Source organism: Acanthaster planci, linkage group LG08 (genome assembly GCF_054643075.1).
Source record: "Acanthaster planci isolate LZ-2023a linkage group LG08, COTS_SCS, whole genome shotgun sequence".
Lineage (NCBI taxonomy): Eukaryota > Metazoa > Echinodermata > Asteroidea > Valvatida > Acanthasteridae > Acanthaster > Acanthaster planci.
The window spans coordinates 11,488,958-11,504,766 of NC_141784.1; the positions used below are offsets into that span (position 1 = coordinate 11,488,958).

Sequence of the window (15,809 nt, forward strand, 5' to 3'; positions counted from 1 at the left end):
AAAGATTTCAAAAGCCTTTGGGATTCAGTTCTTAGGAGCAATTTCGTTTGTGGTCTCTGAACACCTGTTAAGCTGACCGCGCTTTATCAACGATTGGTTATAGGTTAATGTCGCAAAAGTTTGGACCAATTGTGTCTATTGTAGTAAATTGGCCAATCAGATTGTACCTACTAGAAATGTCGGCCGAGGACCAATGCACCATGTGCTTGCGATCGCGAACATGCTGTGGTTTTGTGTAACTAGGTGGTACGGTATAGGTTTTTGTCCTTCGGGTGCAGTGGGGAGGCCTATTTCGTGAGAAACAAGATGAGTTAGGTATGTGAACTTGAAACAAAACTGAGATCAGCCGGTTAGTTTCTTAACAGAATTTAAACCTTGCCTTGTTTTAGGCAGTGTGAACGTTGCTTGTATCATAAATTAGCGTGGGAAAGTTGTTTCACGGTAGGCATTGGCATAGCCATGATGGCCTAAATCGTGGAGCCTAGTCATGCGCTTGTCATACGAAGCCCCGTCCATGCCATGGCCACTGATTAATGTCTGAACCTGTCCTGTGTTGCTTAAGAATCTATTCTTGTTCGTGCTGTCAACAGTGTGCCCTGGAAGACAAGATTTTATAGTGTTTTCAGTGGAACTATTAATTTTTAGTATTGAGTATTAACCAATAATACCATGGCTCGCGGCGTGGCCCTGATGCCCTGATCATGCTGGTCCCTTAAGCTACTTACCGTACATGTACTATATGTATATGTAGCTGCCCACTTTTATCTGATCTGGTTGTAGCATGGAGAATAAGATCAGAACACATTGTAGGCCTACATATTCTGGAAAGAGGTCCATACAGACAACACTTGAGGCCCTGTACACAAACCTACTGATAATAGGCCTACCGGTTTGAGACTTGAGTGAAAAAACCTGTTTTTGAAAGTGTTTTCTACCGTAAGTGAATTATGCTTTGGAATTTTCTTAGCTAAATTTCACTTCTTAGGACATGTTATCACTTTCTGACAGCTGTTAGAACATGTTAAGGGAAAATTTGTGTTGTCTGTATATGAAACTCTAACCCGTATTCCTCCTTGAATGTACTGCAGGCCCCGCCATTTCTTTAATTTCACCAAAAGGTGTATTCACATGTTTGCAATAGTTAAGCAGACCGACAGACTAGAGAAAATAACTCGGCCTAGTCCTTGGCCTCTTGTGTTTCCAAGAAGTATACTATTATAGTTAAGTCGTATCTCATACGTAGTCGTATTCAATTTACCGGTAAGCTCTGAAATTGACGCCATATGGTAAAGCTTCTTATATACACTCTTACCAAGGACAGATTGAGTATAGAGTAAAGCTGAGTTTGATCCAAACCCAAGTTTAAAGACAAAACCAGTGTCATCCTAAGCTTTGTTGGGATGCATCCATCTGTATCATAATGTACAGTGTATGTATGGTGACAATAGTTACATGTACATTTAGTAAGTTTCTGGATGCTCTCATTTTTCTTGTGGGGGAGCATGCCATTTGTGTCCCCATTATGCTCATGTGATAAATTTCGTAACTTTGCAGCATGATATAGAAATGTGTACCCAACTGATGCCGACTTACATGTCTGAGATACTGTACCTGTTGCAATCTCTGCTTGAGAGATTGCAGTCATCTTTGTGGAGGTGTTTACAAGTGAATCATGTGTAACAAGTGATCAAAAAGAAAGTGAAAGAAATATGTCAAATTCATTAGTATATGTACATGTATACAATAGACCTGTGCCATGTATACATTACTTGAAAGTTTCACCGACATGCAAGGAATTATTCCAAGTTGGTTTCTTATTATCTTTTGGTTCAGCCAGACTGAACCTTAATGGAAACGCACACTGTATACCATTTACACTCACACAAAAATAAGCAGTTCCACCTCCTGAGCTTCTCAAATTGTAACCCTTTGTCAGTTCATGCATGAGCGTGTTCCTTGGCCCAAAATGAACTTCATACATGTTGGCCCTATTCATTACTCGCTTGCATATTGTGTGAAAGTGCTTTGTTCGCTCCCAAATTTGTTCAATGAAGTTACTGAACCCAGAGGAGACCGCATGTAGTTGGCCAATCGCATAGGAAAGGAAGTAAGGGCAAAGAAGTCCACAATACGTGTATAAGCACACATTTCTACAATTTAAATTAGCAGTAGTTGTGTACCAGTTGTTAAACTTAAATGTGATTGAAATAGTTCAGGATGTTTGCTGCTAAGCGATTATCAAAGTGATCTCAAGCATTCTTATTTCAAAGTTGTTGGGACCACTCATTTCCGCCTGTACAGCACAAACGTTGCTACGGTGTGCCGGTATTGTGGGGATCAAAATGCTGGGATTACCCAAATTCCCCTTAATCCAGCCCAAATATTCCTAACAAAAAAGGTTCCCCCCCCCCACTGTGAGGTGTCAACTAGTTCATTTTAATACAAACAGAAGTGTAACGAATTGGGAAATGGGCACTTCCCTTGGTTTGCAGTGATCCCCCATGTACTGGGAGCTGGTTTCTGAGGGCACATTTATATGTGCGTGTACAGTACCTGTACATCAAGGACACATTCATAGAGGTATTAAGGGTAACGGATGTTTATTTTGAAGATGTCCTCAATCACAGGTATGGTATGATGCAAAAAAAGTGTTGGAAAGTGTTTATTATCATGTCACACCAAAACTTATAAAAACTGAGGGCTTCTCTCAATATACACCATAAATTTATGCTGATGTTTGTGTGGGCAACTTGGATTGATGTAGTTCTATTCATGCCAGTGTGATTGTGTTCTTGCCAAAGAGACCACTTTTATCAGCTCTCCTAAGCAAATTGAACATTCCAAAGGGCAAAGTTTGAGTCACTGAACCCTGCTGCACAAGTTACACATACATGTACATGCTTTCCAGACGTCTTGTTGATATATAAGCTCAGTCCTTGAACTCTGTGATTTGCACAGAGTTTGAGCGTGGGAAGGATACTCTCAAATGATTGGGACCCCCCCAACTCTTTGGTGTTGTTGAATCAACTACCAGCCCATTTTGGGGGGAGGGGTTGGATTTTTATATGTATTGTGAAAGATCAATTAGGGCCTACCTTGTTTTTCATTTTGTGACTTATCACCAGATAACCAGCATATCTTTTAATTCCTTGATTTCTGTTTTGTAATTTTTCAAGAAAGAAAGTTTTTTTCAGAAAGTATTTACATTAACTCAAATAAGGTGTAGTGTGCATTGTTCCCAGTTGATTTTTGACAAAACATCCCACTACATGGTCTGACTGGGCTGCTTTGATCTGTTTTCACTGTGAAACTTCAGCCTGATTGGCTTGGATATGAAGACTGGCACAATCTGTCTGGTAATATGGGCAAGCTTTCAAATAGACTACTACCCAGTGAACGTGGTGAAGCTAACATCCTCCATGTAGGATTTTACGAAGGGAGCTTTTAGATTGAGTTGTTAAAATCTGTCCACAAAAAGGGATAGACCAGAATTTGCAATGTTGTCTCAATTTGATTTTGGATTAGGAAATTAGAATATTTGTTCCCTATGTTACACATCCACCAACTATGTTTCAACCCCCCCCCAAAAAAAAAATAATACGTATGCTATTATTTAGGAGGATGTAGAACAGGATCCCTTGCCCCTTTTGATAACATTACTGATCACCAAGGGGCCCCTTAGTTTTCATGTAGTGAAACTTGGATTTTTTTCCTCTTTTTTAATGAAAACTCTGCAGGATGATGTCAGGACCCTACACATTTTTGAAATTCTTGGGACCTGCCATGACCCAAAGGCCTCAACTTCAGCCAAGCAGGGTTGAGATTGGTGGGAAAGTCTGAAGGCTGAGCTCTTCTAGACAGTTGTTTAGTTGTGATCAATTTCTGTACGTTATTATTCACCCAACTTGTCCTTGACACTGAAAAAAAAAACATACGAAAAGAGAATGCAAATTGATCATTTCATTTTGAAAACCCTGGAATAACCATACCAAGAATATCAAGGCTTCACACTGCATTATGGTTGGCACCAGTTGGTACATGCGTGCCAAGGTACATGTACGATAAGTGGGAATGTGCAACATATACAGTTTCCATAAGAATGAGTCCAAGAGGGAGACTGTTTGAAGTGCCCCTTGCCAAAGTAAAGTTCAACAGGTACCGGTAAATCGTCCAGACAAGTTGGAGCCCAAATTTGCACAGGAGGATGGAAGTGCAGTCAGAAGCCAGTAATTATGCTGTAATATCAGAGATTGGGACGGGGGCCTATGGCACGGTGTACAAAGCTCGAGATCTGGAGACGGGGAAGGTGGTGGCACTGAAGAAAGTACGACTCCACACGTCGGGAGAGGAAGGGATACCAATGTCAACTCTGCGAGAGATAGGTTTGCTGAAACACCTTGGCCAGCTGGAACCACAAAATATCGTCAAGTAAGTTCTTTTTGGTAAACTGAATTCAGATAAAATACTTCATACTAGTAATGAAGTATTAGTACTAGGATACATATGTGATACTCAGTACAGCTTGTTCCAACTTGAGCAGTAGTTTAAGAAGTTACAGAAGTGCATTCTTTCGTTTGCCTGAAGGTCATTCTAAATTAGATGAAACAAATTCATATATTTCACCACATTATGTTAATGGAGCTTTCACCCCAGCTTTCTTTCTTGAGAAATTCTAGGGAGTTACGATGCAACAGAAATAACCTGGACAGGCAGGACAGTTGAAAATAATGTGTTTTTCCCCGATACTCATCTTCTTAAGTTAAAAATAGAATAGTAAGGGCCCTGTAGACCTCAGTTCAAATTTTCCATATGTTCTGCCGTTTACATGACTTGACATTAAGAAACTCTGACTTTTTTTCTTATGTTTGTCACTTGGACAGACAATGATTTTGATGTATTTCACATGGACAAACACTTTGTGTCTTAAATCTGAATATTTAAATTCAAAATATGACTAATAATTACATGCAATGTATTACATATTCTTTCTTAGTTACTTTTAGATTTTTTTCATAATCACAGAAAGACAACTCCAGTGTTAGATAAACACCATTTGAACAATTATTTCACGAATGCAAAGTAACGCTTGTTACTCAACAGACATCACATGTGCCACACGGACTTACTTTTTTGTGTTTGAATTAAAGAATGGAAACACCATCGGTTGTAAGCCAAACTTGTTTAAATGTTTTCATTTTTTTCTAAATGTTATTTTGTTAAAAAAAGACTATTAAACTTCAGTTTAAATGAACACCGTGTAGGTTTTTTGAATGAGTAACATTAATTAACCACTTAGCGCCGGTTGACCCCATATGGGCCACATTCTTCTGATCTACACAGCCGGACAGCCTCATGTGGGGACCAGAATGACTGCTGTGAGTCACCATTGGCTATAATCCTCCTATTGTGAAGTACAATAGCATGAAGTATCACAGCGCTCTAGGCCAGCCTGGCCGATGGATGTGTCGTCCAGCCCACCATTGTTTTTTGCCCATTGTTTATCTTACAGGGCTGAGGGTGAACAAAAAAGCCGTTATGTAACAGCCTAATAAACATAACAATGGCATTTTTTAAAGGGCCCAGCCACCATTTAAATAAAGGAAGGTGAATACGAATGTCAAAATCGTAAAACACTGACCGGCAGCTTGTAATTCAAGGGAACTTTTTACCTGGGTTGAAGTGAAGAACCTAAAAAACATAAGTGGATACAGTAAATGTTCATGTCCTGCCAGGGGCCATTTAGCTGCTTAAGCACAGAGTTTGCTCAAGTACGAAAAAACTTTGCTTAATAAACAAAGGTTACCAGCTGATTGTTATGCTAACCAAAAGACTGGTTAATATCATTCCAAACTTATACACATCACAAGACGTTTTGGCTGGTAACCTGATTTGTCAAGCAAGGTTTTTTTCATGCTTAAATCAATTTTTCACTTAGGCAGCACTATGAAATTGGCCCCAGGATCCCTAAAATAAGCTGTACATTTTCATCAATTTTCTGATTATTTCAATAACCAAATCCTATATTAATGTGTAACCTATGTATATGTATTTCTAAAGTGAAATTGTTAAAGTTCATTTCTTGACTCGCACCGGTGTTGGAGGGGGAGATGATTGTGGTTGTGTATAAATGTACGTGTTAGTGGGGCTATGTACATGTGCATGTATGCTGACTTCCCTGAGGCCTGCTGGCCCCAGCATGGAGTAAGGGCATATCCTTATTGAGTTTGCATTTTGTCTTGGATTACTGTTCTCATGGCCTCCTGTCTTTGTGTTTGCTCATTGATTTGCTGAGCTCTGCCCCATAGTGTCAGGTGGCTTGGATGAAAAGCCCCCACATTCCTTAGGATTTGAATTTGAAAAGGTCACACAAGGGCTTAAATAAATGACTGCAGTTTTCAAGGGGTCAGAAAGATTGTGTTACTTTACAGTATAAGCATTTTCTTTTTCTCTAGTTGATGGTAGAAAAACTGTTTGGTACAGCTAAAATGCTGCTTAGATGTGTACATTTTGAACCTTTTATTTGTTTTGTTGTAGTGTCCATTGCAGTGTTGTTCGACAGAAGTGACCAAAGATCCAAGGGAATTGATTAACTTGTACATGGAACTGATATTTATGGGGTTTACCTCAAGACAAGGTTATACTTGAGAGTCACAGAATGTACGTAACCAACTTCATGGAACTAAAACCCCACATTTATTCACCTTTTTCATCATTGCTCTTTCATGCAAGATATTGATGATTTTGTTTGATTGAAAAGTCCCCGGCAATTTCAAACCTGTTTTGTTTTTCAGAAAATAACAATTCTCGATCTCGATGGTTGAAAGTGCTTGATACATCTTACCAACTCCTTTACTAACAGGCTGCTGGATGTGTGTCATGGGGGTATGACAGGCAGCAATGAGATGAGTCTGACACTAGTCTTTGAGTACATTGACATGGACCTGGCCACTTACTTGGAAAAATGCCCCTCGCCAGGCCTCCAGCCCTCCAAAATAAAGGTATACAAAAAGAATATTAAAATTATAATTGTCTGTAAAAAAAAAAGGTAAAGTAGGGGAGTGACTAGGTCCTGTTAAAAAACAAAGCTACCATGCACACCTTCATCTTAAATTGCTAGCTCTGGTATAGCTGCATCCTAGTCCCCTGTGGTGCAAGGTGGGGGGAGGGGTAAATTCTGGTCCCAACCCCCTCCCCTAACGACAAATCCTGGGTACGCTACTGCTTTCCTTAACTGGTATTTACACTTGCCTGATCACGGCCAGGTAAGTATTCCTTTTTACTGGAGTATGTACATGTGCTCACTCAAGTGTAACAGTTGAAAGCTACTTTGTGCAGAGAACTCAGCATACATGTGGTAGGGTGCCTGCTTGATATTTTCTGTTGTTTGTATTTAGCTACATCGATGAGAGATTGGATCTCTGATACCAATTTGTTACATTTTAAACTGAGAATGGGTGATGGGGAAAAGTAAATCTTCTGAAGATAAGCTTTGATTTGTAAATGCTGACGTGTGGGAAAATGGTTATGATTTTAATTCAATAGATCAAAGCTTTACAGTGCCAGTAACAACTCAGTAATTTTCAGTACAATTTATTGAAAAAACTCTCACTGTAACATTGTCCCATTCTATAGAGCAGTTGTTGCCTCTACGGCAAACAAACTTGTTTGACCAATGTGTACATGCATGTATGATCAAAAAACAAAGTTAAAACTGTCACTCTATTGTCGTTTTTTATTGTGTCACGATACAATTTTTTGGAGATGATGGCACACATTCTGAGCAATACTGCTTCAGTGAGGTGCAGTGTTGGCCAAAACAGAATCGTATGGCATGAATACAGCCCAGTAAAGCGTGTTGTGTGTTCTGTGATTTTCTACCTTGGCAGGAGCTTGCCTTCCAGCTTGTCTCGGGCGTTGATTTCCTCCACGGGCACCGCATCATCCACAGGGACCTTAAACCACAGAATATCCTGGTGACTTGTGACGGTCACCTGAAATTGGCGGACTTTGGCCTGGCTAGGATCTACGGCTTCCAAATGGCTCTAACATCCGTGGTCTGTTTTAAATATATCTGTTAAATGTTACAAAAGCACTGGTAGAAGGAGGGGCGGATTACTAATTGTCATGTTTATTAAGAGGTATTGCCCTTACACCGACGTATACTCATAAACACTGGATACTCAGTGCCTGTCAGAGAGCTTACTTGGGTGGGGCTCGAACCCACGACCTGCTGCTTACTAGTGCAGGCATCTCAGGTTGTGGCACCAGCTGGCACATCTGACTCGGACCACCCAACTGACTTGAACAAGCTCAGTGGTCGAGTAGTTCAATTGTCTGCACCAGTAAGCAAAAAGTCGTGGGTTCGAGTCCCACCCGAGTAAGCTTGTAAATTTTTTCATTAGCTCTAGGACAAGCACCGAGTATGCAGTGTTTGTGAATATACATCAGTGTAAGGGCAAAACGTGTGATTAAACTTAAACATCTTGCTGATGCAAAGTACACAACTCAAAAAAAGTTAAGGACCACTTGTTATTTTGGGTATACTTTCTTATATGAGATATTTTACTGCTGATAATGTGCAAGTGATGTTTTGAAACATTTTTTTAAAGTTTTTTATTTTTAATGAGAACACAATCTAGAAAAACAAAAAAATGAAAGAACTGGACCCCACTCATTGCTTGAAAAAAAAATTAAAAGTGGTCCTTAACTTTTTTGAGTAGTGTACATCTTGATATACATGTACTAATTGTCATATTTGGACTGAGAGAGGGGGATACATGTATACGTGTACAAATGTATCGCCCTGTTATCATCCTACCCTTTTCTATCCCATCTGGTGTCTGCCTGTTCTATCATAGCTGGTAACAGATTTACAGGTATGCAACCCTGAGTATGGGATCGTGATCCCTGAAGAAAATGGGTGTCTAGAATGTTTGGTGTTGTTTGTCTGCATACCTTGATTACATCGCTGCAGATCTTTGCTTTTCCTTTTTTTTTTTATTTTCTTTTCCTTCACCTTAAATTTTTGTTTCTGCTCTTGGATCTAAGTTTATTGTGCAAGAGTATATCCCTGTATTTTATTTTGCATGACTTGCAAGATGCAGTGTTGGATTCGTCCTCAATTATTAAATGTCAAGACAAATTAACTGAGATACTATGCTCTAGGCATCATATTTGCTGCCTGTGCATGTACATCAGCACAATTTCCAACACAGTTCGCAAGGAGTGCCAGTAGCATCTTGAACTTGTTACGATCAGAGTACTGAGTCTCAAACAGTACCTCAGGTTTGTTCTCTTACATGCAAAAATTGAATGCAAATAGGACCCCAGAGCAAAATGTAGTTGGTGAATGGAGCAGTTACTATATGAGCGATTTATTTGAAGTTGCTTGGGTTTCAGTTCAACTAATCAGCTCTACAGAAACATGTAGCATGGATGCAAGCAACCACATGCAAGCGCATTCTGTTCTTTTGCAGTATGGGCGATTCACTAGTGCGCCTCCAGTAGTTTGCAAGGTGGCCTATCACAACACGCGAAATCTGTCGACCCCTTCCAAATGCGCATTGGGTCGACAGATTCTGCGCATCGTGATTGGCCAACGCGCTGCAAACACTTGGAGGCGCATTATTGTAAATCATCCTCCTCAGTCCCTGAGTAAGGTCCTTACTTTGTATTTTTTTTTCCTTCTTTTTTTACCAATTAATATCACTTTTTGTTTGGTATACGCGATTTCAGTTTGTGATTTGTTGCTGTTTTATGATTGCATGGCCATTGCATGTTCCTTTCCCCCCCGACTCCCTTCCCAGGTGGTCACTCTATGGTACCGGGCCCCTGAAGTTCTCCTACAGTCCCAGTATGCCACTCCCGTGGATCTTTGGAGTGTCGGTTGCATATTTGCTGAGTTGTTTAGACGAAAGTAAGCTCTGTTTTTTGGGGGGGTTTTTTGCATGTTATAAGCGGTGTCGGTATGTAATTTTTAATTTTTTAAAATGTTTTCTCTGTGTCAGATGTCCAAAAAGATGTTTCTGTTTAAAAATTGGGCTGGTGGTAATAGGCAGTCTGTGAATATTAAACTAATGATGGAAATGTGGTTTCAGCCAGTGAAAGCACTCCTTTGTTGCTATTGTTGATTAGGCCTATGTAAAGCATTTCTCAGGTTGTATCATTTGTACCCAGTTCTATGCTTCCATTTTAATGCTAACAGCTTAATATCCTACTGAGATTGCAACCTCATAAGCTCCACTCAAACCCACAAACTAGAGTGACTCCCTCCCAAGATCTTTACTCAGGGCACCAGGCCCCAAGGGCACTAGCGTACATTTGGATGGGATGACAATCACTTTGTTACATCATGCCCAAATCACTCTCAACCAGTCCCACTCATGGACTGTTCAATCACCAGTCGTGAAATTTGCAATCAGATGGTCGCAAATATGAAAAATGTTTGTTTTCTTTGACTTTTAGAACTAAACCCGTTTGACCAGCTTAAAGCACTGATGGCAATGTCACCAACAAATCTCCAGTTACAATGCATTACCACCTCAGTCCTTTGCCATAAACATTCCTATGAGTGTGGCAGATGAGGGTAGGAATCAGTGAGACTATGCATACCTCCTATGCATTGCATTTGACAGTTAAAATGCATTACCACCTCAGTCCTTTGCCATAAACATTCCTATGAGTGTGGCTGATGAGGGTAGGAATCAGTGAGACCATGCATACCTCCTATGCACTGCATTTGACAGTTAAAATGCATTACCACCTCAGTCCTTTGCCATAAACATTCCTATGAGTGTGGCCGATGAGGGTAGGAATCAGTGAGACTATGCATACCTCCTATGCACTGCATTTGACAGTTAAAATGCATTACCACCTCAGTCCTTTGCCATAAACATTCCTATGAGTGTGGCTGATGAGGGTAGGAATCAGTGAGACCATGCATACCTCCTATGCATTGCATTTGACAGTTAAAATGCATTACCACCTCAGTCCTTTGCCATAAACATTCCTATGAGTGTGGCTGATGAGGGTAGGAATCAGTGAGACCATGCATACCTCCTATGCATTGCATTTGACAGTTAAAATGCATTACCACCTCAGTCCTTTGCCATAAACATTCCTATGAGTGTGGCAGATGAGGGTAGGAATCAGTGAGGCCATGCATACCTCCTATGCATTGCATTTGAGAATTGGTCTTGTGATTCAGAGTCTTATGTTGGTGCAGGTTGACCTGCTAGGGATTTTTTTATTGATGCATGGCATTTGCACCCATTGTTCGACCTCTGTGACTGTTTGGGTGATTAGGGCCTATATATTTGTTGAAGAGATACACAGCTCAAATGGTAAAATGAGGGTGAAAGACATCGTCAAATGCACCATTGCCACGTGTAAATTGGTTTGTTGCAATAAGAATGTGAAATTTCTTGTTCTTTTAGACCGTTATTTTGTGGAAATTCAGATGTTGATCAGCTCTATAAAATATTTGAGTAAGTACACTGTACTTTATTATCTCATCAGACCAGTTGCTAAAATTCAGTCACTGAATACAACAGTTTTCCCATTTTCATTCAGAAGTTTCATGCAGAAATGATAAAATTAGCCTGTTTGTGTTTTTGTACATGTACCAGGTTTTTTGGTATTAACCTAACTTCAGATTTTTCTAGCCAAATACTCCACTCTTTATGTACTGTATATGCAAGTGATACATGTTGAGACACTTGTGTTAGATATGTTACAAACACTCATTTGGTCCGGGAACCATCAAGATGTAACCGCCAAGCATCTGAGAACTGTAATCAAACTGTCACCGTTATAGTTAGTGTAGTTGAGTTTTAAACAAACACTGAATTCATCAGTACGCTTTGCTGAACGTCAATATTGATGTACATGTTCAAGGTGTACTATTTTTAGAGTCACAGGATTTTGGTTGGAATGAACGTCTGAACTGTTTATCGTTTGTTTTTTTAATGTCTTAGTGTGATTGGTTTGCCACCTGAAGAGGATTGGCCTGAAGTTTCTTTGCCTTGGAGCTCATTCCGCCCATCACCGCCTCGCCCTCTGGAAAACTATGTCAGTGGCGCATGCCCACAGGGGCTGGATTTGTTACAGGTAACAGACTGATATTTTTTTTTTCTCTTAAGTTGAAAACATGATTTATGTGCTGATAATGTCTCAGTTTGTTTACATACACTTTCCTATGGAGCTAGTGGGAGCCACGGAGCGCAACACGTCCACTGAGCACAATTGGAAAGCATGCAAACTGTAGTGTCTTCAGTGTCTATTACTGCCCCCCCTCCCCCAACAAAAAAAATTCAACGGATACTCCATTCATTCAGGGAATAAATACGTGCTTGGCTGGTCTTAAACGTGCATTTAACACAGCCGGCATTATCACTTCTCAGCAGGCATTATCAAATGTTGATACATGGTCAATTCGCAAGTTGTTGCATAGGGTGACTGTCTGAGGTATTTAGGAATTTGTAATAATGTATTACAAGTTGTGTTGCATATTCAGGCTTTGGTGATAGAATCAAATTTATTATTTTTTTCGGGGGGGGGAGGATTCTGGAAGTGAACAGCCATTTTGTGGAAGGGGTAGTCATGCAGATATTTGTACAAATTATTGTGCTCATGTGTCAAGCTGTGTCACAAATACTGACATTCCTTCTTAAGCCCTCTCTGCACCGAACTTTTTTTTGGGGGGGGTGGAAGTAGAGCTTACGTCGACGATGTGCACTTTTTCCATTTTAAGTCCAGTGCAGATGGCCTTGGACATTTTCCTTTTTGTTGCTTTTCCTGAGTCCAGCAGTTAACTTCCAGTGCTCAACTCCTGGTCAGGATAACTGATAAGATAACGTTTCCCGAGCGGTAAGGACTAGTGTGAACCAGGGAAGTCTGTAAAGTAGCGCTGGAAAGTGTTCTTCCAGCCTAAGAGCAAGATCATGCTGCGCAGGGACACCATGCATGCCGCGCGCTTTGCGTGTTTCCCTGTGCTGCAGCGCGTATGTGGCAAGTTTCCAGTGCGTTGTTTGTCCTTTGGGTGTAGTCATGGAAGACATCATTGATACAGTCGGAAGTTTGATTGATACTGCCAATGCATCATTTTTTAAAGCACTTTCATCAGTTTATTTGGTTTCGGTGAAGGTTCCCCGCAGTGAAAGTCCAAGTGTGGACAGTAGTCAATTTTGATCATTTTTCATAAGACCATCATCTCGGTAGAGCCTTAAAAAAAAAAGTCAGTTCGGGCATGGCTTTATTCACTATATCCGGTCAACGTAGCCTTGGTATCTATGTAATTGGGCTTGATTATTACTTGTACCATACCAGCATTTCACTTTACTTGATGCCTGTGAAAGGAACTCAACAGTTCAAAGTGGACAGGTGGAAATTTCTGTCCCATGAACCTTTTGAGGGTGTGATCAATTGCAACTGCAGATCCATATCAGCTTGCTTGAATGATTTACCCTTGGTCAATCCCTCCCCAAACCTACAGAAACTGCTGTGCTTCAGTCCTGACAATCGGCTTAGTGCAACGGAAACTCTGGCTCATGGCTACTTCCAGGAAGGCACAAGCCAAGCGTCGGCCTCCGAGGCCTCCACCAGTAGCTCTCAGTCATCAGCAGAAGGCAATAGCCAAGGGTCCAATCCAGAAATGGTGTGCCGGTAATTGGTTGATTTTGTCAGAGGGCAGGTTTTTTTTCATTTTGTCTTTTAACTGTGAGGTGCTAATCATCTCTCTTTGTTTCTGTAATGTTACTGGTTGTTCAAGGGTGGATCCAGAACCAATTTTTTTTTTGGGGGGGAGGTAAAATTTGGTAATGTCTTTATGAAACCTTTCACAACCTTTTGGGAGGCTTTTTATGCACTTTTGAAAGAAGGGAATTGAAATGACGTGTAAAATCACTTGTTTTTCCGTTCCCCCAAATTGTTCCTTTTGATAGGAATGGTTCCATTCCCCTACCCCCACCAGTGTGGTTGTGTCTCTTCATTTCTTTTTTTGGGGGGGAGGGGAACATGTAATCTGAACTTGTTTGTGGTGTGTCTGTTTTGCTTTAATTTGTTATTTTTTCTGTTGGCCTCAGTGGACTTGCTTTAAATACTTTATTGTCAATGCATCAACATCACATGAAATGTATTAGAATTGTACTAAATTAGTACAGAGATATACTACGAAAGTTGTAGCTTTTGCTAACAAAAAAATAGTCGTGCGCAAATCAAAATATTACAAGCAATAATTATAGTTGTTAATTCTGAGTCTCGTACAAAAGGGACCAAATACAGAGAGAAATTATATTTTCATTATATTTTGATGTGAAATATGTAAATGGTGTAACTTTAAATGTGGCAATAAAATCTGGAGGAAGAAGCCACTGCCACAATGTTCAAATTGATAGTCCACAAGTCAAATGTTTTATATCTGTGAACCAAAACTCGGTACAAAAGAAAATGCGGAGTTGCTCATGGAGAGACTCACTAGAGTTTTAACTTTGGAGTTCCTTTAAAGCATGTTTCTATCCCAGTTTGGCTGAGGTAGTATTCTTTCCATTTGTTGCTTTGAAACCGACTGGTGAGTATTTTGTGAAGTATTCGATGACATTCTTCACGTAAAACTGTCAATGAAATTGGAAGTGTCAGGGATATTTTTCTTAAGCCAGCAGACTTTTATATTTGGTACCACATTTGTCTAATATTTTTGTACTCTTCTGAGAAAAAGTCTCTTCAATAACTTTTTTGTATTCTGTCGGTCATGTGATGAACAAATGTGGCCAGAAATGGACCAAAATACATACTATTTACCATTACATAATGTGGTAAAATATTAGTAAGAACATCACTGGTGCTAATCAACCCCTATTCAGCAGATCGGTGGTTCAAATTGGTGCTGTCATTATTTTCATACTTCAAATGGTCCCAGGTGATAACAAACCAAAGTAAGCTAATCAGTAAAGGCCAATGTGTGGCACCATACCGATACATATGGCAGAAATGAACCCTGATCTATATTTGTTTGAAGTTCAAGCATGGAAGGCGCAGTGGAGTGGCACTTGTATTCAGCGTTGTATTCAGAGCCTGGAGGACCCAAATCAGATTTCCGTCCATAGCAATGCAAGTTTCAGTTATCACACAGCCCAATTGTTAGTTAATTGAATTTAAGTGAAATAAACTGACACTCACCTTGGGTTATTTTTCATTCTGAAAAAGCAGTGAATTAACCCTAAGAGTACTGAATCCTTGGCTGTTAAATATAAATTGAATGAGTCTGGCTAAATATGAAGTGACAGGACTCATCTGAGAACATGTTTACTTTTTGAGGTTCAAAGGTATTTGTAAGGTTTCGTGTTTCGTCACAAAATGTAAAATGAGTAGAGAGGTTTGAGGTCACTCTCGGTCCCTAGAACTTGACATTTCAAACAGAGCTGTGCCCATCTTCAAAACTCTGCTGAAGATGACATCTGATGATTTTTTGTCTTCGGTAGCGGTCTGAAGATGAACATATGATGCTGTAGAGCACACTGTTCAAAATGTCAAGTTTACCTGTTCTTGGTGTTCTGAGTAGTTTGCCGTGCTCATTTTCAGGATTCTACCGAGAACTAAGGCTGCAGTTAAGACAGGTCACAAGCTCTTCAAATGAACTGTGACAAGAGAATTCCCATGTCATATGTAGTCCTGCTGCATGAGACTGGACTTGTGAAAAGGCCATGTGAAGGACTCAACAAGAACCTTGCCGAATTAAACAAACACTGCTGTGCTCAGCCGCAAACTTCATGTTAACTGTTTTTCTTCGGAGGCACACAGTTCACATGGAGTTA

General features: G+C 40.1%; 1 protein-coding gene across 1 annotated transcript; it reads left to right on the plus strand.

Moving 5' to 3' along the window:
- Positions 1 to 177: 177 nt before the first annotated feature.
- LOC110984198 (cyclin-dependent kinase 4-like) lies at positions 178 to 15,604 on the plus strand. Its single transcript, XM_022244127.2, has 8 exons — positions 178 to 315; positions 3,738 to 4,428; positions 6,860 to 6,998; positions 7,887 to 8,054; positions 9,807 to 9,916; positions 11,436 to 11,486; positions 11,976 to 12,108; positions 13,493 to 15,604. Exons 2-8 carry the CDS (start codon positions 4,205 to 4,207, stop codon positions 13,664 to 13,666), a joined length of 999 nt encoding a protein of 332 aa, XP_022099819.2. The 5' UTR covers positions 178 to 315; positions 3,738 to 4,204; the 3' UTR covers positions 13,667 to 15,604.
- Positions 15,605 to 15,809: the final 205 nt, after the last annotated feature.